We start from the raw sequence: 27665 nt of genomic DNA, 5'->3' as shown, positions 1-27665 counted from the left end.
AAAACCTCTGCTAAGGAAACAGCCTATTTGACCTGATGTGTGCTCACAACGTGTTACACTGGTTAGGCTGGTCTCCCAGCCTGAAAAATATGATGGTCTGTGCTGGTCTATCTGACCGTTCAGGTGGTCTTCAATTCTGACCAACATCCAAAATCCTTGAATGAGCAGTACAGGGCAGCTGTAGCCTAATTGTTAAGGTACTGGACCACTAATCAGAAGGTTGTCGGTTCAAGCCCACTTAACCCTCAATTGTTGACATTGTACACAGCAGGACAGCGTCATCTTCTGGTGATTTTCATTACATCATTTCTCTATTATTCTTAATATTACTTTTTTTTTTTTTTAATCTTCATGAATACATTACGTTTATCTAATTACTACACAACACATATAACATTTAATGTCATTTATGGATATATTTTATGAATAAAGCAGATGTAAAACTGCCCCATTTAACAGCGTGCTAAGCGGTTTCTATGGTAACAGAAACACAAACGTGTTTACAGACAGGGGCTCCGTCTCAAACCGCGTGTTAATGTACAACATAGTAAACAAAGAAAATAAACTCTTATTTTTTATTTCTTTCTCTGATAAACCAGTTTAAATGTCCGCGTTTTTTTGAGTGTCACTTTCCCAAGCTGCACAATGTCGAACAGTATTGTATTTTAGTTCGTTAACTATCTATTTTGCGTTACTTTTCTGGCAGTGTTTAGTGTTTGTTGTGTTAGGGTTCTGTGAGGATTGTGACGGAGCCCTGGACAGTAAAACCCGGTTTTGGTTCTTATATCAGGTGAGTGTATCAATAATTAAGACTGGCGTTAACACAGAACATTAACATACAAACAGCTTTTATTCTCATTTACTCTACGTTTAAACAGTAGTTTTACAACTATTTAATGCAGTGTGTAGCTACATGTTGCAGTTTATCAATTATTGTGTTTTTAATTGTATTTTAATATAATGTTTTTATTTAACGGTGGAAATATCTGTAAAACACAATGAACACGAATTGTTTAAACAATGTAATCAATGTCCTACATAAGCTTGAGAAACTACCAGAATAAAGACAGGTCCTAGCTGGATTCATTGCTTTTTTTTTGTACATCCCTCCTGCATAGAAACAAACGTGTCCTGTTTTTAGTGAACATAAACATGGTAGACTCTTGTGCTAAGTAGCCAGTGTTGTGGTCTCAAGAGATAAACAACACTATTATTTCATTTCAGGCATTTAACAGACACTTTTATCCAAAGCGGCTTACAGTATACAGTCTAAGCAATTGAGGGTTAAGGGCCTTGCTCAAGGGCACAACAGAGGTAACCTGGCAGTGGTGGGATTTGAACAACCTTATGCTTACTAGTCCAGTACTTTAACCCCTAGGCTACAACTGCCCTATCAATGTTTATGTAGTCTACCTGCCCTAACTGCCCTTACTGTCTAACAGCCCTATATGTTTATGTAGTCTACCTATAAATGCTCAATTCTCAAACCACCAACAATTTAAAATTTAGTTTTGTTTTGCTTTTCCCCCCAATAATTTGACTCATTTTAATTTATAAACATTAAAATTTTAATGTTTTAACACTGCTTTATCATAGTCAGGGTTTTGGGAAACACTAGGCCTAATTAAGAAATTCACCCAGAGCAGGGCATTAATAAATCAGAGGGCTTGGCCTCCAGTCTAACATGTTGTATTAAGTTTGTAATATCAATATTACAAAATTAATATTAATATTATTATAATTCCATTCCATGTTTGAGAAAGAATTGTAGGTTTACTCCATTTGTACTACTTAAAAAATCAAATCAAGTCCTCCTCAATACCTAGCATGTTACACTGAATACAGGAAAACCCACAATCGGCTGCTGTGCTTCACCTTGTAAGTAAGTAAGTAAGTAGGTAAATTTTATTTATAAAGCACTCTTAAAACAACTTACGTTGACCAAAGTGCTGTACATCGAATAAGCATACATAATTAACCACTACAGCCAAAAACATTTTTCAGAATACAGTCAATCAATTTCCTCAGCTGCTCCCATTAGGGGTCGCCGGCAGATCATGATCCGCATTGATTTGGCACAGTTTTTACGCCGGATGCCCTTCCTGACACGACCCTCCCTATTTATCCGGGCTTGGGACCGGCACTACAATGCACTGATTTATGCACCCTAGCGGCTAGGTACCTATAGGACAATTCAGTGTCTCCAGTTAGCTTGGCCGCATGTTTTTGGACTGTGGGAGGAAACCGGAGTACCGGAGGAAACCCATGCACGGGGAGAACATGCAAACTCGCACAGAAAGGACCCGGGCCCTTCTTGCTGTGAGGCGACAGTGCGACCCACTTAGCCACCGTGCCACCCTTTCAGAATATACTGTAAGTATTAAAAATTTAGTCATGCAAATTAAATGAAACTAAATTATTGATGACATTTTTTTATTGTATACAAAAATACATTAATACATTTTGGGATGATATAGAAATTTACATTCAGTCAGATTCTTTTGATTAATAGTAACTGATATTAATGATCTCTTCAGTTTATGTGGACATGTATAATATTATTTGATTGTACTTACCAGTTACCAATATTTCACCTCTAGTTAAGATTGTTAATATGTAAAGTGTCTATCTGTGTCCATCATATAGAGGCATACATCACATATAGCACAGGCATGCTACAAATCCATGTGTTACCTTGTCTGTTACCTGCTTAACCTTTCTTTTTCTTGCTATATCAGATGCAGTATGGCACAGAGCAATGTGCCTTTCAGGTAACAAATATTCCTATGTCACTCATTACACACACAGTTATATAATGTGTCCAAACCACATGCAGTCCAAAACTGTTTTATTAAAGTGTGATAAAGAAAAAAAAAAGACCTAACTTTTTCCTTAGTTCAGATATAGTTGACTTACGTTTAGGCACACAGTTTATCTCCTCACAAGTATCTGTGCCAAAACCCACATACTGTGGAGAACAGTGGGAAGAGAGGCGGTGTCACAAGTAAATAATCATGCCCATTTACAGTGATTTGTTTAAAGTAAAACATTTGTTATTATGGTTTCTTCCTTACTGAGTTGGCAACCTGCTTTTCTCTGAAACTGTGATGCTAGACTTGATACAGTCCAGTTCTTTGCTGGCATAGATGCCGGCACTTTTGTTGCTATTGTCAAATCATGTCATTGGTAATTCAATGCATTATTTATTTCAAACAGTGGTTTTTGATCTTTTTCTATTAACAGTTCAGTTAGACCATCTAGCTGCAGGTCTCCTGTAAATACCCATGATACTTCACTTTTCAAGAACAGACCTAGGCCTGATCGTTGTGTATCCTCAGTAGAAATACAGAAAAAAGGAGATACTGCCACGAAACACACTCAGACCTGGAACATAAAGGTAACAAAGTTATGTTTGTGATTAGTTTATAAGAGAGTTCATAACTGGGGCAGCTCAGCTGGCCTGGCATGTGTCTTGTACAGCAATAGGGTAAAGGCCTTAATGCCTGGATTTGTTATGCTTTTGGGAAGGATTTTATTTATATTGTTTTGGTTCATTTGCCCCATAATGCCCTATTGACATGGTACAAGTGGTCACTAAATAGTTAAATAAGTCTTTAAAATGATGTAAATAATATATAAAAATCACAAGATCTCAACCTGTTTGGATTTTTAGACTTTTTAGACAGTGTTGCTCATAAATACATTTATTTAGGCAAAATCTTTGAGCCATTGGTGTTCTATTTCTCTAGCAGAGTTTAGACTCCTGTAGAATATATTATAATCTATTCCTAGTCCAGCAGAAGGTTTTTTCCATTTCCATTTCCATTTTCAGCATTTGGCAGACGCTTTTATCCAAAGCAACTTACAGTTATGACTGAACACAATTTTTTTTGAGCAATTGAGGGTTAAGGGCCTTGCTCAGGGGCCCAACAGTGGCAACTTGGTGGTGGTGGGGCTTGAACCGGCAACCTTTAGATTACAAGTCCAGTACCTTTACCACTGAGCTATCACTGCCCACATAAGTTACAAATTTTCCTTAATTTGTAACTTATCTGTGTATTGATTTTTGATATATACATGAATATTTCCACAGATGCTTCAGAATCAGAAGGAGGATGATAGTAATGAATGGATAAGCTCTGAAGAATGGCTTAAGTGGAGGAGTTTGGAGAGTTGTGGACTTTCTCTATCACACCTTTTGTCTCTCTGCTCCACAACCACTGGGTAAGTCTGGTTTTGGTTAGTAAGTCAGTGATTAAAATAATCTGATTTTAATTTCATACATCAGCAGGGGCAAGTTGCTTGCATGGTTGTTTGTGAAATTCATTTCATGTCCACATCTAAAGGTTTTGCTTTTGTTGTTTAACTAGTCAGCAGTCAAGGATCCGTCACCTTTAGTCCATGTCTGTGGGAACTTTGTATAGCCTAGGACCCAGTTAAATATGTATTAATTTATTTATGTATCATTCATTCATTCATTTCTATTAACAGCTTTATCTAATTAATCTAACTATTACTTTCCAGTAGAAGGCAATTGGAGGTCACATACAAACCAAAGTAACAGCACTACCTGCAGTTAACTTTACACTGAAGACCCTTTTTAATTTGCCATAGTCATGTCTTAAATTTTGAACCATTTATTTTTTCCAAACAATTTTATTATTTAATTATTTGTAATGTGGAATAGAGTCATTTTTGAAAATATATTTAAAAAATGAACATTTTCAATTACAAAACCCAATTGCACCTCTCCTTCACCCCACAGATTTTCAGACCATTGTATTAAGCTTGGGTCCACCTAAATATATGATATGATTTTAAAACCAGGGGATTTTAGCTCCAATCCTGAAGATCCACTACCTACGATGACAAAAAAGAGTCTGGCCATTAAAGAGAAACCTAATAGATGAGTTGCTACACATATGAATAAAAAAGCTGGTTGAAGAGTCTTGGACATTTCACAGTGAATCCCCTGACTGATTTTTGCTAGAGCTGTTTTAGAGTACACTTTTAACATGTCAGATCTGTTGTTTTGACAATAAAGAAAATTGTGCAGGACGTTCGTACATCAGCACTGGAGTTAAGCACCCTATCTTTTTTATTTCATTTTACAAATCCAGTCCACTGGGAATTAAACCTCATTCATGTCATTTAAATCAATTGCGTCTAAAACCACAGAGCAGAGGTTCTGGTGCTGGCATGACTGCTTTGTGTTAGAAAAAGATTTAAAGGTTAGGATCTGGATCTTAAATTAAACTTGTTATAATTCCAGGTCAGAAAGTGAGGACAGTATTAGACCAGAACTGGAGATCGACTCAGAGACCCTCACTGAATTTGAGATGCAGCTGTACCAGTGAGTCCCAGCTTTGTGTTCAATTTATGGTTCTATAGATACAGGTGATGTTTGTTGGAGTTGAAAGGGCAGTGGTAGCTCAGCGGTTACAGTACTGGACTAGTAATCACAAGGTTGCCAGTTCAAGCCCCACCATTGCCTAGTTGCCACTGCCAGGCCCCTGAGCAAAGCCCTTAACCCTCAATTGCTTGAACTGTATTCAGTCACAGTTGTAAGTCGCTTTGGGTAAAAAAGTGTCTGCTAAATGCCTTAAATGTAAACAAAGTATGATTACTGAAGTTATTTAATACAATACAAAAGTTTACTTAAGTATTTACTACTTCTAATACTGACTACTTCCAAAAACTTCCTTTCACAACATTTATTACTAATATTGTTGTGAAGCTACAGAAAAGTCTTTGAAGCTATATAGAAAAGTCTTTAAAGCTTGTTTAAGTAACTTTACAGCTTGTACTTATCAACCTTATTCTATTAGCTTTTCTGTTGAAATAGGAAACAGTTTGGATCCACAGATGATGATTTTCACAATGTTTAAATGAATAATATAGAAATATACAGTGCCTTGCAAAAGTATTCAGCCCCCTTGAACTTTTCAAACTTTTGCCACATTTCAGGCTTCAAACATAACGATATGAAATTGTAATTTTTTGTGAAGAATCAACAACAAGTGGGACACAATCGTGAAGTAGAACGAAATGTATTGGATATTTTAAACTTTTTTTTAGAAATAAAAAACTAAAAAGTGGGGCGTGCAATATTATTCAGCCCCTTTACTTTCAGTGCAGCAAACTCACTCCAGAAGTTCAGTGAGGATCTCTGAATGATCCAATGTTGACCTAAATGACTGATGGTGATAAATAGAATCCACCTGTGTGTAATCAAGTCTCCGTATAAATGCACCTGCTCTGTGATAGTCTCAGAGTTCTGTTTAAAGCGCAGAGAGCATCATGAAGACCAAGGAACACACCAGGCAGGTCCGAGATACTGTTGTGGAGAAGTTTAAAGCCGGATTTGGATACAAAAAGATTTCCCAAGCTTTAAACATCTCAAGGAGCACTGTGCAAGCGATCATATTGAAATGGAAGGAGTATCAGACCACTGCAAATCTACCAAGACCCGGCCGTCCCTCTAAACTTTCAGCTCAAACAAGGAGAAGACTGATCAGAGATGCAGCCAAGAGGCCCATGATCACTCTGAATGAACTGCAGAGATCTACAGCTGAGGTGGGAGACTCTGTCCATAGGACACAATCAGTCGTACACTGCACAAATCTGGCCTTTATGGAAGAGTGGCAAGAAGAAAGCCATTTCTCAAAGATATCTATAAAAAGTCACCTGGGAGACACACCAAACATGTGGAAGAAGGTGATCTGGTCAGATGAAACCAAAATCGAACTTTTTGGCCACAATGCAAAACGTTATGTTTGGCGTAAAAGCAACACAGCTCATCACCCTGAACACACCATCCCCACTGTCAAACATGGTGGTGGCAGCATCATGGTTTGGGCCTGCTTTTCTTCAGCAGGGACAGGGAAGATGGTTAAAATTGATGGGAAGATGGATGGAGCCAAATACAGGACCATTCTGGAAGAAAACCTGTTGCAGTCTGCAAAAGACCTGAGACTGGGACGGAGATTTATCTTCCAACAAGACAATGATCCAAAACATAAAGCAAAATCTACAATGGAATGGTTCACAAATAAACGTATCCAGGTGTTAGAATGGCCAAGTCAAAGTCCAGACCTGAATACCATCAAGAATCTGTGGAAAGAGCTGAAAACTGCTGTTCACAAACGCTCTCCATCCAACCTCACTGAGCTCGAGCTGTTTTGCAAGGAAGAATGGGCAAAAATTTCAGTATCTCGATGTGCAAAACTGATAGAGACATACCCCAAGCGACTTGCAGCTGTAATCGCAGCAAAAGGTGGCGCTACAAAGTATTAACGCAAGGGGGCTGAATAATATTGCACGCCCCACTTTTCAGTTTTTTATTTCTAAAAAAAGTTTAAAATATCCAATAAATTTCGTTCCACTTCACGATTGTGTCCCACTTGTTGTTGATTCTTCACAAAAAATTACAATTTCATATCGTTATGTTTGAAGCCTGAAATGTGGCAAAAGGTTGAAAAGTTCAAGGGGGCTGAATACTTTTGCAAGGCACTGTAGGTATACAAATAATAAAAAATTTCGTATTGTGTTTATACAGAGTGATTGAGATGTACCACAGCAGAATACGATGGCTCACTCAAGGCAGCAGAAAGGTCATTTAAAACTGTTCTATATCTATTCTTTGTCCATGTACTGTTCAGTGACCATTTCTGACATGTAGTGTGGATATTGTACTGTGAATTAGATGTTTGGAGTGGTGACAGGATCCAGAGTTGCAGTTTTAATCGATTCTTCAGATGTGAGCTGCTCTGAAGAAAGACTGGCAGATCTTCAGCACAACCTTCTAGTGAGGTTTATGTTCTTCTTCTTCATTAAATGCACTTTTTTTTTTTTTCTTTTTACATTGAAACACTGGATACATTTCCCTCGGTTTTCAAGCTTCTTGTTGAGGAGCAGTTATGCAAGAAGAAACAGCTGCACTTTATGTCATGTGGTACTGATGTCACCAGCCTGTGGGAAGAACCAAGACAAGTCACCAGGCAGAGGTGTGTATAGTTTCATGTGCTCAGTGGATAATGCTGAAGCCATCACAACCCTAACTGGGATATAAGGCATTTATTTAAAAAATGTACTATACAGCAACATAATTCTTGTGGACTTGGGTTTGATCCTTGCCCGTGGTCACTGTGTTCACATGTTATTTCAGTGCTTGCAAAGGTTTTACTACAGGTTTCCCTTCCATATTCAAATATGCCTAAGGAGGATGAGGGCCTCTAAACTTCCCCTTGGTTTAGGTAAGTAAATAGGTAAATGTGTGCTGCCCTACAGTGGACTGGCACCTTGCCCAATATTCATATACATGTGAATGGTCAGGCTAGTGTGTCCCATGTACTGTAGGGCAGTGTTAGCTCATCAGTTAGAGTACTGGACTACTGACTGGCTTAATCTGAATTTTGTCACAATTGGAAAAAAGCATCTGCCACATGCTATAAATGTAAAATTGGAACGGTAGGATGATCTGTTTCACAAGCTACACAAGTTGATGGACTTGCTGGTATTGTACTGGTACCAGATACCACAGGACCTCTTCAGATGTCCTGTGGAGTCCATGTCTCAGCTCCGAGCTGACCTGACAGCACATTAGGTGGGTGGTTTTAATTTATGGCTGATCAGTGTATGTGTGAGTATATGAATGGGTGATCTTGTGTAATGTTTTTTACACTTGACCAGGCTGCAAGAGGTTCAGGAGTGTGTTCTACGTCTGATACCGAGCGGAGGCTGCAACCTGCTGCAGGCTTTAGAGAGGGTCCAGAGTCACACACAAATCAACAGTTTGCTCATCGTTCTCAGCTCTTGGTGAGAGACCACAAACACACACTTTTCTTTAAACGTCCACTTGGATGCATTTGTTTATAAGTGTGCTTGAGTTTACAAAACTGACATACTTTATATTTGACCTGGCTACACTGAACCCCAAAAGTACTCTACCCATAGCTTAAGTTTATCATATTATTATTTCATATTAAATTAATATACACTTTTATACAAATCCATGTCATTTAATTGTGCACATGCATATTGAAAAATTAGACACGACTGTTTTCCTTACAGTGCCAAAAGTATTTAGACACCTGACCATGAGCTTGTTGGACATCCCATTTCCAAAACAAATGGTATTGAAATAGAGTGACCTTGTGATTATTTCAGCTATAACATCAGTCACTCTTCTGAGAATGCTTCTCATAAGACTGATGTGTATGTCTGTGGGAATTTTTGCCCAATCAGTGAATGGCTGGGCATTGATGTTGGTCAAGTGTTCCAGTTCATTCTAAAGCTGTTCAGTGGGGCTGAGGTCAGGGCCCTGTCCAGAACACTGGAGTTTCTTTAAACTGAGCTTTTCTTTATATGTCTTTATAGCTCTTGTTTTGTACACAGGGGCACAGTCATACTGGAAAAGGAAAGGGCATTTCCTAAACTGTTGCAGCAAAGTTTGAATTCAAAAATGATTAAGCTTGTTTCAATACTTTTGTCCATATAGTGTTATATTGAGAAAAGATTTAGGAAATCCAAAAAGGCTCAGTCTGTGTAAGGCAAAGCTGGAAACCACATACTATACAAATAAATCACATTTGCTCAGAAGAAAAATGCTTATCAATTCTATGCAGTAAAGCCAGGCCTAATTCTGCAAACACTACAAAATGTGCCTTGTAGACACAGAGTGTGTGTGTGCATAAATGCCCTCTTTTCCCTGCAGTCCAGATCTGTCTTCTTTTGAAAGTATGGGGCATCATGTAGAGGAGAATCAGACAACAGCAACCACAGGCTGTTGAGCATTCGAAGTCTTGTATCAAGCAAGAATGGAGAAAATTTTCAATTGTTAAACTGCAACAGTTAGTGTCCTCAGTTTCATAATGATTGTGAAGTGTAATTAATAGGAGAGGTGATGGAACAAAGTGGTAAAAATGCCTCTGTCTAAGCTTTTTGATTGTGCTTCAGGACCTGGACTGCTCTACCTAAAAACCATCGTGCCACCCTACATTTGTTTTTATTATACAAATTGTATATTATTATACAAAATACAGCAAAGTTGGGCATTAAAATAATGAGAATATTTTTGGTGCATTTGTCAGATAAATAAAGATTTAGGACACAGATTTATCACAGAGTTGTTTTTCAGCCCTGACCTGCCAGAGGAACTTCTACTTTCCTACATGGCTGAAGTGGTAGATGCAACACAGCTCTCTGTTCATGCTGTTTCCTACAACACCAGGAGTCCATCTGTCATTGTAAGTAAATAATAAACTGATTCATAGTGAAGTTTAATACTTAATATTTAAGTTTCATTTTGTCATTTTACTAGGTGTGGGGGGCACATGGGGCATCTGGTGAAGTGGGTACAGCGAGTCAACATGGGTTCTGGATACCTGGGATACCTGGGTTTAGTCCTTGCCTTTGGTCACTGTCTGTGATATGCTTTGCATGTTCTCCCTATGTCTGTGTGGATGAGTTGGCTGCTCTAAATAGCCCTTAGGTGTGAGGTTCCTGGTGGGACTTAACCCACTGTGGCCCTTAAGCAGTAGTAAAACTACCTTTTAATAGGTGGATACGAGGCTTTGTCATTTATACAGTATGCTAGTAGTGATACTGAACATGCAGTAGCTTGCTGTGATTAATACTTTAAAATAGTGTACTATATTTTATAATTATTATTATTATATTTTTTGCTAGATATACATCTTGTTTCTGAGGGTCTGGGTGAGATTCTCACCTCTGATCCTGGTTTATATGGAGTTTTGCTTGTTATACTTGTGGCCAAGGGTGTCCTCTGGTTTCCATCCATCTCCCAAAAATTTTTGAAAGCTATATTCACTGCTGTAAATTGGCTCTAGGTGTAGGAGAGTGGATGTGTGTAGCCTTGTAATGGAGTGGTGTTCTGCCTTGTGCCTATTGTTTCCAAGTGGCATCAGAGTCACTGTGACCCTGACCAAGATGAAATGGTTGGTAAAGCTTTGGGTGCTCTGTTTCTCTCTAACATCCCAAAAATGTCCAACAACATCCTAGTAGGTGGTTTGGCTACTTTAATATCTTAAAGTGAGCTTGTATTGCCCTGTGCTGAATTGGTGCCCTGTACAGGGTGTATTTCTGCCTTGCACCCATTTTTGTCAGGATATTTTCTGTACCCACTTTAACCTTGACCAGGTTTAAGTGACTAGTGTAGATAATGAGTATGCCTAATGGAATTTCTTCTCTTTTACAGGAGATGGTAAAGAACATTGCGAAAGTTACAGGAGGAAGATATCATCTGTTCTCTGCTTTACTGGTAATGTGAATAAATATAATCATCATCTCAGCATTTTCTTGTGTAGTGTGTGAATACTGATGTATGCCTGACTGTGTGTGTACTAGGGTGTGGTGGACAGCAGTAGTGACTTAGAGCTTCTGTGGGCTGAAATTAAAGCCGCAAGAGATGTTCTTCACTACATTCAGAAAATGAGACATGGGCGATTTGAAAATCTCCTGGTTTTTGTGGTATCAGAGGTGAAACCCAGTAACCCAGAGGTGAGCCCAGTAAAAGCAGAATCTTTAATGCTTTTAAATAATTTGTTTGCATATACATAAACACTTTTATATGTTGTACTTTCATTTTCTGGCTCTGCAGATCTCCACAGATTTGGACAGTCTGTCTTTGTGTGATGTAAACTCCCACAATAATGGTGGAGATTTGTGCATCCAGTCCCCAAGCCCCCTGCCATCTACTTCTGCTGAGTGGCTAAAAACCCACAGCCTAAAAGGTATGAAATCTAAAAAAGCGGACATGCAGCAAAGATGTCCATTAGGATTTAATATGTAAACAGCAAAATTGAGGATGTAATGAAAGGGCAAAGTGATAATGTGACCAGTAGAAGGAATGTAAACAAAACAGATTTAAGATGTGTGCTTTAGGTACGTTTTAGGCTTATGATACACCTGCTTTCATCACATTGTTTAAATTATTTAAACAATGTCTTATTGGGTTCTGAAAGGGTAAGAAACTGAGAGAAAAGGTTGCTGAAATTAGTCATGTTACAAAGCTGATGCTCTAAGTCTAGGTCTATAATGTCTAAGGTGTTATAGGGTTTTAATGACACGCACCACCAGAATTAAAAAAATATGGATTTTTCCCCAGTGCCATTGTCGAACTGAACAAATACCACCCTCTTACCTTTCTACTTCAACATCACTATAACACAAGTACTGAGCACAACAATATAACATGAGTATAATAACAGTTTCTGTTAGTAGTATTATTAGTTAAACATTTTAGTACAAGTGCAATAGGTTTTTACAAATGTGCAATACTATTGTTGTTTAGTTCCACATGTGCAATACCACTACCTTATATAATGTGAAACCTGTAGCAACTATTACACTGCTATTACTATTACACTTTTTATATACTTTTTAATATTTTGAGGATTTAACTGTTGTGTATATTTCACTATTTAGTGTGTATGTGTATGCAACAGTGTATGTTTTTGTTTACAGTGAGTAGCACAGAATATTTCGTTGTATTTTATATACAGTGACAATAAAGCCATTCATTCATTCATTCATTCATTCATTCATTCATTCATTCATTCTAAGACTCCAGTGAACCACAGTGAAAGCCATTATCACCAAGTGGAAGAAACCTGGAACAGTAGTGAATCCACCCAGGAGTGGCCTACCTTTTGAAATGTTTGGTTGAAAAAAAAAAAAACTTGGGTACAACTTATCAACAAAGTTACCAAAGATCCCAGAACAAACATATAAAGAACTGCAGAAATGTATTACATGGGTAAAGAAGAGTAGGATTTCAGGATTTAGGATATTAACTTAAAAGCTGCTGTCTATGTCTGCCATTTGTGAAAGCGAAAACCATCTGCATGAACCCCTAACCTTTTAGCTTTTAGGATAATGTTTGTATTGTAACTAGACAAGTCAAAAGTAAAACACTTGTAATGTGTCACTTTATGTCAGGCACCAGAGCTGGAAAGTAACAAATTACATTTACTCGCGTTACTGTAACTGAGTAGTTTTTTTTGTGTACTTGTACTTTTTAAAGTAGATTTTACAACCAGTAATTTTACTTTTACTTAAGTATGTTTTGTATTAAGAATTGTAATTCACTACATTTTTAAATAACATCTGTTACTGAGTAAAAAAAAACTTGCGTCTGGGGAAACTGCTGCAGTGAATTCTGCGATGGAAAATAAACCGGTGCTAAAATAAAGCAGCTGTAATCTAGGTATAGAGTAGAGAAGGGTGATTTTAAAAGTTTAACATGTTTGGAGTTTGATGTTTCGTTATGTGATAACACAGTCTGATGTCAAAGAATGGCAAAGTTTTGTCTTACATCTTGAAGGTTTTCTTTGGGTCATTTAGTGAAAGTCACAACACTTGTAACCGTGACTTGTTTTGAGTTATTAGATTTGCAGTTTGACTGTTGTTTGGTATTTGTTAGTGATGAAAAGAAGGCTGGTCTATAGAATCCACAATTAATGCCAACTGCAGTGGTTATAAAAAAATGTATGGGATGGTCTGTACTAAAATTACACATTACACTTCCCTAAGTGTTTTAAATGTTGTATCAACATGTTTTTACTATTATATATTAATTAAAAACAACTATTGTGAGATTTATATCTACTTGTCCTGTTTGCATTACACAGGAGAGACACCCCCGCTGTTAAAAAAATAACTAAGTAACGTTTACTCTGAGTACATTTTAAATGAGTTACCTTTTACTTGAGTAGATTTTTAGACTAGTAATTGTACTCGTACTTAAGTAAAAATTCATTAAAGTAATAGTACTTTTACTTGAGTACAATATTTTAGTTCTTTTTCCACCTCTGTCAGGCACAAAGAAATATAGCATTTTACAGTAAAAACACGACACCAGTTATCAAAATTGGGGATGGTGTGGGGTGAATTGCTGGCCATGGATTTTTTTGCTGTTGTTAATGAAATAACTTAATTCTCAGATCATTCTTAAGTAGAACGTAAAATCATATGTCCATGAGCTGCGCATCAGGACAAAGACTCAAAATACAAAGGCAAATTCACTATACTACTATACATTACTATACATGTTTACTGTCCTACTAACAGAGGGTTTCATTTTTGTAGCTAAGAAGCTTGGATTGTACCAGGTGCTGGCTCCTAATGTCTATTCTCCACTGGAGAGCTTTGTCCCAATCCTGGGGAAGAAGGTTCACTCCAAAGTGCATGAGGTCAGTAGTCTTTGCTATGGTTGAATGGTGGAGCAGAAAATGACGCTAGCTGAATACTGGGGTTAGCGGCCAATCGGCCCTCTACACAGACATGATTGGCTATGTTTGAGAGTGGGTGGTTTAACCACCTAGCCATTGGGAGGTGCACTTAAATATTTGCCCATATATTTTAACAGATATAAAGGATTAGGACTTTTCTGAATGCTTTGTTTATACCCAAGCCTAAATTTATAACCTGTTTAAGATGTTTTTGTAATATTGCACATTTCAACAGTGTAAATCTACCAAACAAACGTAAAAATCTGTTTACATTTTTCTTTGTATTGAGGGTTGTTAATGCTTCTGTTTGCAGAAAGCCATGGTACAGTTTAAGTGGCATGATGGCACAGTGAAGAATGTGAATGTCGATCTGTCCTTACTGCTGAGGTACCAGGTACTCCAGTTTAATTCTTTATTATGAAGTTGAGATTGTTCTCCATGTTATACACTAAGATCTGGCTTTGATTGTATTTGTGGAGGACTCACACTTCATGTTTCTTTTCTTTTGTTTGTTTCCAGAAGCAGCTGCTGGAGGCTGAGCATGTGTTGGAAGACAGGCTGATGTGGTTGAACAGTAAAGGCAGTAGACAAATCTGGGGAACAGTGTGTGAACAAAGGTAAACCACTGCACCTCTACAACCTACAGGGGTTTTCTATACTACTCGTTGGGCTGGGGCACAGCTGAACCTCGCATCACTCAGTCATAATTGTGCATCTGATAAAATAGCCTAATAAACACTAAATAAATAAAAATAAACACAAAAGCTCGGCCATGTATCTCAAACCTCAAAGCTTTACAACAATTATTTGAAGACCAAAAAAGATCGAGGATTGCTTCCTCCACATTCATCTGACCCAAACCTTATCGAGAATTTATAATAGCACCTGACAACGGAAATTGTAATGCTGATTATATATTGTGTAATAATACAAAACACAAGCATTTTCAGTAGTGGTTCCCGTTGTTTATATACTTTCAGATAGCTCTTAATTACAGCAAAGGTTTCTGTCTCTTTGCTCACTTTTATAGGGTACTGGTTATTTTAGACATGTCCAAAATGAGTGTCCACTACCAGCTGCACATCCAGCATGCTGTCCGACTTCTGCTGGAGGAACAACTACCCAACACTCACAGCTTCAACATAATTGTGTAGGAACAAATCTTGATTGTTTAGTCTGATTATATGTACACTATTGGACAAAAGTATTCAGACACCTTTTGTTATTTTCTTTAAATATGTGTTTCAGCCACACCAGTTACTAATCAATTAATTATAAAGGGAAATATACACTGATCAGCCATAACATTAAAATAATTTCTACACTCACTGTCCATTTTATCAGCTCCACTGACCATATAGAAGCACTTTGTAGTTCTACATTTACTGACTGTAGTCCATCTGTTTCTCTGCATGCTTTGTTAACCCCCTTTCATGCTGTTCTTCAATGGTCAGGACTCCCAGGACCACTACAGAGTAGATATTATTTGGGTGGTGGATCATTCTCAGCACTGCAGTGACACTGACATGGTGGTGGTGTGTTAGTGTGTGTTGTGCTGGTATGAGTGGATTAGACACAACAGTGCTGATGAAGTTTTTAAACACCTCACTGTCACTGTTGGACTGAGAATAGTCCACCAACCAAAAATATCCAGCCAACAGCGCCCTGTGGGCAGCGTCCTGTGACCACTGATGAAGATCTCAAAGATGACCAACTTAAACAGCAGCAATAGATGAGCGATTGTCTCTGACTTTACATCTACAAGGTGGACCAACTAGGTAGGAGTGTCTAATAGAGTGGACAGTGAGTGGACACGGTATTTAAAAGCTCCAGCAGCACTGCTGTGTCTGATCCAATCATACCAGCACAACACACACTAACACACCACCACCATGTCAGTGTCACTGCATTGCTGAGAATCATCCACCACCTAAATAATACCTGCTCTGTGGTGGTCCTGATCATTGAAGAACAGGGTGAAAGCAGGCTAATAAAAGTATGTAGAGAAACAGATGGACTACAGTCAGTAATTGTAGAACTACAAAGTGCTTCTATATGGTAAGTGGAGCTGATAAAATGGACAGTGAGTGTAGAAACAAGGAGGTGGTTTTACTGTTATGGCTGATCAGTGTATGCCTCCAACTTTGCATCAACAGTTTAGAGAAGGCCGTTTTCTGTTTCAGCATGACTGTTCCCCTGTGCATAAAGCAAGATCTATAAAGATCTATATAGAAACTGACCTCAGCCCCACTGAACAGCTTTGGAATGAATTTTGGTTTTCAGTGCCCAGCCATACAAATGCTCTTTTCTCTGACTGGGCACAAATTCCCACAGTCATATCTGAGTGTTGTGAGAAGCCTTCTCAGAAGAGTGGCTGTTGTTATAGCTAAAAAGATCACATAGAGGTCACTTTATTTTAATATAATTTGCTTCTAAATGAAATGTCCAACAAGGTCATAGTCAGGTGTCCAAATACATTTGACCTTTTAGTGTAGCTTTAAAGCATAGAAGTAGACATGTGAATAGTTATTAGCTGTCCACTTTTCAGGACTGGATCAGATGTAAAACTGTGGAAGGAGCAAATGGTTCCCCCAACACATGAGAACCTTCAGGATGCCTGGCAGTAAGTGTTGATGATCCTGCAAACAATATATTAAATGTATTGTTAGATCATTAAGACATAGCGATCAAAGTATTTACAGCTACATGCTCTGTCTGTATATTTGTGTTTAGATGGATTCAGGGGTTGGAGTGTGAAGGAGAGCAAGACACACTGACTGCCCTCAAGCATGCTGCTGAAACACTGCTACACAGTGACTCGTCTCTGACCCGGGGAGTTTATCTTTTCACCATCGGCATGTTAGAGCAGGAAATGGTATAATACACACATGATATCAGTCATACAATCATAGTGATGCTCTTCTTTATTTAGTTTTTATACAGTTATACAGCTGATAATTGGTTAAAACCATAAATACTGGTCGCTTTTAGGGAATCCTCCTTGTGTCCTTTCTGTGTGGAGTTTGCATGTTTTTTCCATGTCTGTCAGTGGTCTGGGAGCTCCGGTTTCCTCCCACAGTCCAAAGACATGCAAGTGAGGTGAATTGAAAATAGAAAATTGCCCATGACTGTGTTTGACATTAAAGACTTGAACTGATGAATCTCTTGTAACCATTTCTGTCATAAATGTAAAATCATAATAATATAATAACTAAAATGTACAAATGAATTTACCCACATTTATTTTTGCATTTAAGCTCATAGTATTTTTTACTTAAACAAAATTAAAACATATATTTGTGAAACCAATGGCTTGAAAAAGTCTGAGTCAGACTACAGCTTTTTTTTTAACCTAATTTAGTCAAGTCAAGTCAACTTTATTTATATAGCGCTTTTTACAATAGACATTGTCTCAAAGCAACTTTACAAAATCCAGGACCAACAGATACAAAAACCCCTGTTGAGCAAGCCGAGGGCGACTGTGGCAAGGAAAAACTCCCTGAAAATTACAGGAAGAAACCTTGAGAGGAACCAGACTCAGCAGGGCCCATCCTACTTGGGTGGTCTGGAGGATACTTTAAATAAATACACGATTTACACAAAGCATACAAACACAGAATTAAATGAACTAAAAGTTATAACTGGCAATAAAATTTTTTTTTAGTCATTTCCAGTTCCTCCCATTGTAAGTCTATTGCCGCTTGCACTACCCTTGTTCTGGCCATGAGAAGCCGCTGATCAAAGTCACGAACTCTCTGCTGCAGCACTTGAGTGCCCTACTGTTTTGGTACTGTTGGGTAGTTGCCGAAGTCGGACAGCATGCTGGATGAGCAGCTGGTAGTGGACACCCATTTTGGACATGTCTAAAATAACCAGTATAACCAATAACCCTATAAAGGCAGGCAAAAAGACAGAAACCATTGCTCCTACGATGAGCTATCGAGCAGTGGTAGCTCAGCTGTTAAGGTTCTGGACTAGTAATCAGAAGGTTACTGGTTCAAGCCCCACCACAACCAGATTGGCACTGTTGGGCCCCTGAGCATGGCCTCTTACCCTCAATTGCTTGCATTGTATTTGGTTATAACTGTAAGTGATTTTGGATAAGAGTGTCTGCTAAATGCTGTAAATGTAAATTTTTTTTGAGTGATTAAATTTTTTATTGATTGTGTAATTGATTGTGTACGCTATTGATCCATTGCACAAGCACTAAAATCTAAACGTTGTCTGTATGATTTATTTTACTGAATAATAAAGTGGATATTTAATATAATTTATAAATATAAAGCAGGTATTAATATTGGTGATTCTGAAGGGAACCAGTTAACTTCTTGTTAAGACTTTGTATTGATCTTGATTTAACCTTGCTTTTACTTGGGCTAGATGTAAAATTAGACTCTCAGACTTAAACTTGATCCCTTTTTCATTTCATATTTTTGTTGTCTTGAACATAAATCTACTTGAATACATTTCTACTGCCCACTTCTTCCACCATTATAGACATCGGATTTGTTCACTTGAGTGTCAGGCAACAGTAGTAGAGTTTAGCTCACAACTATCCAACTAAATAAATGTCAGTAAATAAATGCGGTAACACATTTGCTAATATCTAAGCGTTACAAACAGGCACTGCACTCCCGAATATCCAAATTTTAGAATTGCAGTTGTATGCTTATTGTTTACATCTTTGTGTTTGTTGGCTTGTGTCTACAGTTGGCCCTCTCTTCATACAGATCCGAGTTCTGCAGCAATCCAGATCTGCTGGTTCATGTGTGCTTTTTCACCATGGTCGACAAGTCACTTCAAAGCCAGCGTTCCCTCCAGGTGACCCAAGCTGAAGCTGCTCAATTCCTGCGCAACCTGGCACACATGACAAATGGCCGCTTCCACTGGATAACTGACACAGGTAGTGTGAATGAATGAGGATCAGCCAGCATGTTATATAAATATATATATATATATATATATATATATATATATATATGAAAAAAAAACACTTTGCCAGTGTTTTTGGTCTTGTTTCAGCCACACATACTAAGCAAACCATGCATATTTCATAGACAAACACAAAATACTAGAGTGTGTAGCATGAAAAACTCAGCTGGCCTTGGTAGCACCATGCATTATTGCATTTCACCCACTTATGGACACAAGTTTAGCGTAATGTTTATTACAATGCCATGAATTTGATTTTAAGGACTAAGCAGCCACACACAATTGTAAGATCTGCAAAAGCAATGCCAGGCACCACAAGTGAACTCTGTAGTAGTGGAAATACAGTGACATAATGAATGTAATACACCTTACCGTCTGACAGTGGATGCTGGGAGAACTGTAAAGTTATTAAAACAGTTTGATCCCTGAAAAGCTGCTGCTTCATCGGTACTCATCTGACCTGATTAAATATAACTAGGGCCCTACTAAATTCACGGGAATCCACATTAGTTGTCTTCTGGGGCTCAGCTACATCACAGTATGCCAATTAGAAGGTGTCTGCTTTATTGGAAATGATGCTGATTGTTGAAGACGGCATCTGGGTAATGACACCGCTGTTTTCAAATCCTATTTAAGATAAATGACGAATGCTAGGGTGGCATAATAGTGCAGCTTATGGAGTGTGTGTGTTGCATAGCAGCTTAGGTTATGGAGACCTGGGTTTTTATCCTTGCATCATGGGTCCCGTGGACCCTGGAGACCTGGGTTCATTTTTGCATCTGTTCACTGTCTATGAGCAGTTTGGCATGGCATGGTGAATTGACTCTTTAAGGAGCCTATTGGTTTTAGTTAGTGAATAAGTATGTGTTGCTCTGAATTAGATTGACCACTGTAACCCTGGCCTGGTTAGCCACTAAAGTGGTTAGTGAAATAAATGACCTGTTGAATGAGAAATGCTGTTTGAAGATGTGTGACAGTAATGCTGAGGTAAAAGTATTAATCTCACTCCTGTCTCCACCAATAGGCATAGTGGAGAGTGATGACATCATTGCATTGATTGGAGAAATGGAAAAGGCTGTTGACGACTGGCAGAAGGTGAGATAAAGGAACATCATACAGACATGATGTGGCATGACTGGAACACATCACACCACATGTAATTATTATCTTAATCTGTGAATCTTTTTTATTTATAGCCAAACTGTTTCTCATAAGAACACGCTGCCACAGCTGACAGTGGGTGCCACACACTTTTGCATCCAACCACAAAATGTCTTATATTTTCCTGATATGGGATTTGTGTGTTATAGAGAAGCACTTTGGGCCCAGAAGACCTGGATGAAATTCTTACTTCCAGTCACTGTCTGTGAGAAGTTTTGCATGTTCTTTTTGTGTCTATGTGACCACACCTTCCATCTCCTAAAGAAAATAAAACATGCAGAGGGTTTAAAAGCAACTCTTAATCAGCCCTAGGTGTGAGTTAGTGAATGTGTGAGTGTGTATTATTCTACAATGACTCGGCACCCTGTCATGGATGTATTTATACCTTATTCATAGTGTTACTTTTTATATGTTGAATAGTACTTGTAACAGTGTGTGGTAAACCATTCAGCCTCATGCACTGTTATCTCAGCTTTACTTAGCTTTACTAGAACTTATGTAATGTTTTGATTCTGCAGTGCTGTGAGTTGATGGATTATTTGGTACAGCAGAGCTCCAGCAGTGATGCAGAGGATGCTGCTACTCAAGAGTGTCAAAGCCCAGCTTTGTACCATAAGTCAAGGACACAGAAGCAAAAATTACCCTCTCCCAGAGAAACCAGACTTAGTTTGGCAAGGCTGGTAAGTGCAAACATTTCTTAGGTGCACACACTATTAGGCCAAAAACATGAGTACATCTCTCGTAGTTATTGAGTTACACCCACTTTTAACATTGTATAAAATCAACAAATTCCTACAGACACCCTTCAATGTCTTGTGGAAATTGTGGCATAAGTGAACCAGTTTAGGTTGTTTTGTTCTCACAGAACAGAACGGAGGCAAAGAATTCAACAACATGGAGACCAAACAGCGCTAAAGCAGTCATCCCACCAGGTATCACTGATTGCTCTTAAACAACAGCAATAACATGTTTATTTGTGCCTTACAATACTGTACTACTGCTGTTTTATTGTTCTTTCATCCAGTCAGTGATGGTTTGGAACCAGCCAGGCCAGTCAGGTTTGCTAAACCTAAAGAGGTCAAAATATCTCAATCCATGTTCTTCTTGGAGAATGGAAGCCTGGGTAAGTGGGGCTCTCTATAAGGTTTAAGATAAAACAAAGTTTTCCTTATTACCTAATGTGATAAGTGCACACTACATTAACGATGTAAAAAATACTAAATAAGAACTTGGTTTTTTTAACCCATTCGGATGTGATTTAGCTTTTATGTTTTGGATCCATGTTTTTAATGTTTTAATTACATGTCAGCCCAGGGACAGATGACCTTACATAAGAAGTTAAAGGAAAATTTAATTTGTCAATAATAACTGTCACCTACACATCATCATGCTATGATCTTAATGTTTGACCCATTTGTCCACAAAGTTTCAGTTTTTAATTGTCTGTCTGTATACAGATAGGTTAAGTATAATGTAGGTTTGAGTTTATCCATCTTTTATCCGCAGTTTTTATTTTTGTGTTTGTTTTAATGTAGGTTCGGTTTTTAACACATACCTCAAACCAAAGTGTGTGAAGAAGTTTAGCAACACTGTTAGTCTTCCAAAACACGAGGATGTATTGTCTACAAAACAGGTATAACCTGTAGTATGGTATTATTCAAGTAAAAACACCTATATTATTATCTAATATGGCAATTTATCTTTTGAATTGCTTTTCTAGTGGTTGAAACAGTTTGGTATTAGGAATCTGAAACTAGACCTTCACAAACTGGTTTCTGGTCCAGAATGCACCCACCGTAAAAAGATGGTGCCAGCTATCTACAAAAGTGTCTCTGCCAAGTACTGTGCCATTTTTCCCAGTGTGCAAATAAATGTAAGTTCTTAAAGTACTATGTATTATATTTTACAATTTGAATGCATCATATTTTACATTAATTTTTAGCCAAAAGTGAAATGTGTGCTATATTCTGTATTTTATTGAAGCATATTTTATGCAATTACTTGTCAGTGTTACAAAACAGCAGAAGTTTCAGTAAATTTTTCCTCTACATGAGCATTTGATATTTGGAATACTTTTGCTGTTTGAATACTTGCTGCTGTTTGCTTATGGATGCTCCTTCACTCACTTTACTTTTATTTAACTTTATTTTATTCGATATAGGCACTCAGATGGTGCAATGGTTAATTATGCTAACCCACTACAGCTGGGATCCAGGGTTCGAATCCTTAGTAGTGCTACTGTTCAGTCGGGCATCTACATACAGACATGATTGGCTGTGTCTGAAGGGTGGTGGAGGGTGATGGCCAAGGCCTCATGGTGAATTGGCGTCCTGTCCGTGGTGTGTTACTGCATTGTGGCCAGTGATTTTGGGAAAACAGGACCCGCTGTGACCCTGACTGACATAAAGAGGCAGTAAAACATGAAAATGAAATAAAAATTACATTCAATTGTATTTTTCTTCCATTGTTCAACTCCTGAGTGTGATGCTGTGTGGAGTTATATAAAACTCAAGGAAAAAAGTGATTCTAGCTTTATATCTACTGTTACTGCAGTTTTTATTCTTGAGTTATGTTTGTCCATTTAATTTACAGCACTGTGTCATAATGTGTCAGAAACCATATAAGTATAAGTGGTAAGATTACTGAACTGGTGTGCTGATTGGAGATGATTTTGGCATGCAGTGTGCATGATGATACATTGATAGCTATAATATTCAGTCACCAAACTCGTCCTAGCTGATTGACAACATTTAAGCAAAAGTATGTGCATTACATTTTGACTGAGTTATCACATCAACTACTTACCTTGGTTCTATGGGAACAAGGGGCATTAGAAGCCTCAAATTTCACTGTGTAGTACTTTCCATGTTCTACCATGCCGAGTTAATGGTAGACATAATCATCTCTTAATGAAATGATTGAGCCCTCAGGAATAAAAAGTGGCACCCTGGGACAGATGATGTCATGTTATGACGTCAGCTGACGTTAGCTGGCTGAGCATTTGTGCGTAGCTGAGTTTATGGATTGTGTTTTTGTGCTGTTAGGGCCATGTGAGGCATCTGTTCCTGAGTGCAGGTGAGTTAAAGCAGTACCTGATTCAGACTGAGGCGGCTCTGCAGCGATACACTCAGCGGATGCAGTGGTTACTCTCAGGTGAACACCATTTGACATCTGCAGTGTACCTATTCCAGATGCAAGACATCTTATGGATGTGGTGGTCATCGACCCACTCATATACTCACTGCCATTTATCAGGCATGAGTTTCTTCAAGGAGTCTATGACGTTGTGTTTGAGTAAACACCCAAAAAGCTATTATTTATTACATTTAAATCTAAATCAAAATGTACATAACTTTTTCCAGTTGTATTTACACCTCATAACCATCATCACCAAATTAAAAAAATACACTGAAAATATCTGATAAATTATTATAATTTAATTATTAAATACCTGTTTTGGATAAATAAACAGCTTCTTATAGTAACCATTATAATCCTGCTCGTGAGAAGGATGCACTTCAGTGGCTTCAACTATCCCTCTGAGTTCCGTGCAGAGCATTATCAAGAAGCGAAAACTGAATGGTACCACCAACACCTTGGCAAAATTGGGCCTTACTTCCAAAGTAAATGACCAAGTCAGGAGGGACAACTTTTAAGGACATTTAAGTCTATATGACAAGCATTGAAAATACACCATACTTGCCTTGTTGTACAAAGGTGGCAGTGTTATGTTATGGGGATCTTTCTCCTGAGCAGGAGTTGGTCAGTTGGTCAGGATTGAGGGGGAACTGATGCTTTCAAGTACATCCAAATAAAAATGGGCAAAATGTTCACCTTTCAGCACGACCACAACCCTTGGAAGGCAGATGGATTTTTGTACACTGAGACTGTGTCCTATTTCTCTAGGTAGCAGATGTGTGTTTGGCTGTGTGTTGGAGAAGGAAGTGTGTATTGTGCTTGATGTTTCGGGCTCCATGGCCCCCTGCATTCCCAAGCTACAGAAAGAACTGGCCTCACTCATCTGGGAACAGCTACATGCCAACCGTGTCAGGTAAAAGCTGGTCATACTCCTCAAACAAATCAGGGGTGGCCCATTCATTCAAACTAACATAAAACAGGTCCTAGTAATTGTTTACATAATGTGGTATTTTGGGCGATGTTACCATCTGAGAGATGGTTAAGGGAGCAAAAATCTTAGATAGATGATAGATGCTGATACCAAGTGTGCAATGGAGAATCCGAGTGTGTCATTGTATGAGGTGGTGTGTGTGGCAGGTTCAGCATGGTGGCATTCTCTGAGGAGCTGCGAGTGTGGCAGGACAAGCTCCTGGAGGCCTCGGAGGAGAGCTGCAAAGACGCAGTAACATGGCTAGGTCAGCTCAACACTCATGGTGGGACCTCCATCCTAAATGCACTGCAGGTATACACCACACACACACATACACCGACAACACTGCCTGTAAGGATATGAAGAGAGAGCACATGGAGGGATACTGATTTGCACTACTGGTAGTGTGGTGCTAAATTCCTTTGTGGTAAAACTAATAGCATTTCTGCAGTGCATCCATAAGTATTTGTTACTACTTCTGAATATAACGACTGTATTCAGAGGGTGACCTGGAATAAGTACAAATGCTTTTTTTGTATTTAAAGTACTTCAGTTCGGTTATTGCCAAGTACTTCAATGTGGCACAGTAGGTAGTGTGGTGTGTACTGGGGGTATTGGCTAGTCTTAGTGCATGAATGTATTACTGCCTACATATAAATACATCTAAAAATAAATTAATGAATACATGTTTTAGGTTTGTACAGCATGTAAATCAGTGGTAGTGGTAGTTCAGTGGTTAATGTACTGGACTAGTAAGGTAATTAATTATTAATATTTGTCGTAGTAGTAATTATAGTAAAAATTGTATAGCTGTTAATTCAGTTCATTTTCATGTGGCACCACTGCTTTATTCTGGCATCCCTAGAATCACTGAACTCAATGCAGTAACATAGCCCAGACATGACGCCAATCCATCGCGGGGCCTCAAGCACCCCCCAACCCCCAGGCATAGTCTGTGTGCAGATGCCCGACTGGCTGATAGCATGGCTGAGGATTGGGCTAGCGTTATTTACTGTTGAATCATCCAAGGACTATAGCTGTTATTGTTATTTTTTATATTTTGTAATTTTTATATTTTGTTTATGCATTTTCTCCCCTTTTTCTCCCTTTTTAGCGTGTCTAATTGCCCGATTGCATCATGCTTCCTCTCCACTAATGCCGATTAATTACCTTACTAGTCCACTCTGATTGAGGAGAACTAAGCTAGCCCACGCTCCCTCCGTCAAGTGGGCAGCAGCCGTATGCATTTTGTCACCTACACTTTGATGAGTGCAATGCGGATCAGCACTGTGTGTGGAGAGACACACCCTGAGAGCACTCTTTTCTCATCTCTGTGCAGGTGCCATCAATCAGCCAGCAGAGGTCGTAATTGCATTCATTATGAGAGAGTCCCTATCCCTGTCCCTATATTTAATAAAATGTATTCTTTCATCAAGTTTATTATATTTGTCTGGTCAGCTTGCTTTAACCGGGCTTTACCAACCATATACAAGAAGTCTAGCTGAATTACAGTCAATGTTTGTGTGTGTAAAATTTAGATGGCATGTGGGTTTGGAGAATCAGTCGGAGTGTATCTGATTAGCGATGGATGTTGGGACTGTAGCTGTAGTCTGGTGTTGAAGGAATTGGAAGGATTGACAGCGGGAAAACACATCACAATTCATACAGTCACACTGGACTGTCATGACAGGTAGTAAACCAATACATTATTATTATATATTATTATACAGTATATATACATGCAAAAAATTTACTGATTTACTGATTTCAATTTTAAATGATTTAATACACTTCCAAAAAACTTAAAACTCCTAAATTAATACCCATGGTTTTGGAATTTAATGTCCAAAACTCAACAAATGGCCAGGTGCCCACATTCATATAACCATATAGTGAATATTCTAAGTATTAGTTTTCCATTATTGCCCACTGTGTTTACCTGGTTTACCTGTTGGCGGTTGCATCATGTCTTTTATTATGCCAGCATGAACAGAGAGTTTCTGAAGAGCCTGGCCCATAAAACTGGAGGTCGATTTCACCAGACACCATCATGTGCAGACACAGCCAAGACTGTTGATGGAGAGGTGAGCTGACCACTTCTTATATTTACATTTTCATTTACATTTTCAGCATTTAGCAGACGCTTTTATCCAAAGCGACTTACACGATGAGCAATTGAGGGTTAAAGGCCTTGCTCAGGGACCCAACAGTGGCAACTTGGTGGTGGCGAGGCTTGAACCGGCAACCTTCTGTTTACTAGTCCAGTACCTTAACCACTGAGCTATCACTGCCCACTGCCCACTGCCCATTATATAATATGTTTGTCTTGTCTGAATATTCTAGGGGACAGCTGCACTTGTCTTATAAGCTCAAACACATTTTGTGTAATGTGTATTATGTTGCTTTTTTCTGATCCAGCAGCAGACAGTGTTAAGTGACAACTGTTTTCCAAAGTACTCCTGAACACATGGCTATATTTATCACTGGTTCAACTAATTTTGAATGTGTTGCAGGAATCAAATCTAATAACATTTAAATTAGTTTATATTTCCAAAATACAACCAAGTTCTCAGCCAAAGCATTTAAACTTATTGCTTTGTATTTTTGTCAGTTAAACAATGGTCTAGGAGAATAAACAAATCTTGGATGTTTTACCTTTTATAAAATGTCCTTTGTCTGAAGACTTGTCTAGAAATGTGGTTTGTACATAGTCACAATAAATAAGGTGCACATATTATTGTCTACTGTTGATTTTCTATATTCCATACTAAAGGATGCAGCTCTCCCAGGGTTTGAAGGTGATGATCTGAAGAGACTGAAAAATGAGATTGAGAAGTTGAGAATGTTCCACAAACAAGCCAAATCATTCAGGTTTGTGTAAACGTTTGTTTTATGTCAGTATAAATAAAAGACCTGGGTTAATGTCATTGTTTACAGTACATTTCACAGTGCTATTGTCATGAATCCGTCTGTAATTTATTTTCATTTTGTTTCTGTAGGGAAAGTTTGCTAGCGAAGAACCCAGAAGCATCAAGAAGCTTGAAGTAACAGAATTATGACTTATTGTTAAACCATGTTTTATGGACTGTAACAGGTTTAAATCAATGATACTACCTCAGCATTTTGGTATAATTATGTTATTTTAATAGGGCCAAAGAGGATGTTTATACACCGATCAGCCATAACATTAAAACCACCTCCTTGTTTCTACA

General features: G+C 38.2%; 1 protein-coding gene across 4 annotated transcripts; it reads left to right on the top strand.

The window, feature by feature from the left end:
* Positions 1 to 701: 701 nt before the first annotated feature.
* Positions 702 to 27665, top strand: vwa3a (von Willebrand factor A domain containing 3A). 4 transcript variants are annotated; one of them, XM_063015974.1, is made up of 33 exons: positions 702 to 790; positions 2739 to 2771; positions 3244 to 3397; positions 4094 to 4224; positions 5273 to 5353; positions 7559 to 7613; positions 7706 to 7807; positions 7900 to 8006; positions 8692 to 8817; positions 10139 to 10247; positions 11219 to 11281; positions 11368 to 11520; positions 11621 to 11753; positions 14110 to 14213; positions 14566 to 14646; positions 14772 to 14869; positions 15283 to 15402; positions 16801 to 16875; positions 16986 to 17127; positions 18963 to 19155; positions 20209 to 20279; positions 20864 to 21025; positions 21211 to 21277; positions 21370 to 21468; positions 21881 to 21978; positions 22066 to 22218; positions 23390 to 23498; positions 24252 to 24396; positions 24621 to 24765; positions 25992 to 26143; positions 26438 to 26537; positions 27227 to 27324; positions 27453 to 27665. In XM_063015974.1, exons 2-33 carry the CDS (start codon positions 2746 to 2748, stop codon positions 27499 to 27501), a joined length of 3501 nt encoding a protein of 1166 aa, XP_062872044.1. In that variant the 5' UTR covers positions 702 to 790; positions 2739 to 2745; the 3' UTR covers positions 27502 to 27665. The 4 variants fall into 4 exon arrangements, with proteins under 4 accessions (XP_062872044.1, XP_062872037.1, XP_062872030.1 ...); XM_063015967.1 differs by having other exon boundaries at positions 21193 to 21277; positions 26447 to 26537; XM_063015960.1 differs by having other exon boundaries at positions 21193 to 21277.

The sequence above is a fragment of the Trichomycterus rosablanca genome, chromosome 2, assembly GCF_030014385.1.
Source record: "Trichomycterus rosablanca isolate fTriRos1 chromosome 2, fTriRos1.hap1, whole genome shotgun sequence".
Lineage (NCBI taxonomy): Eukaryota > Metazoa > Chordata > Actinopteri > Siluriformes > Trichomycteridae > Trichomycterus > Trichomycterus rosablanca.
Note: the sequence above shows the minus strand (reverse complement) of the source record. Positions and strands in the feature narration are given on the sequence as shown.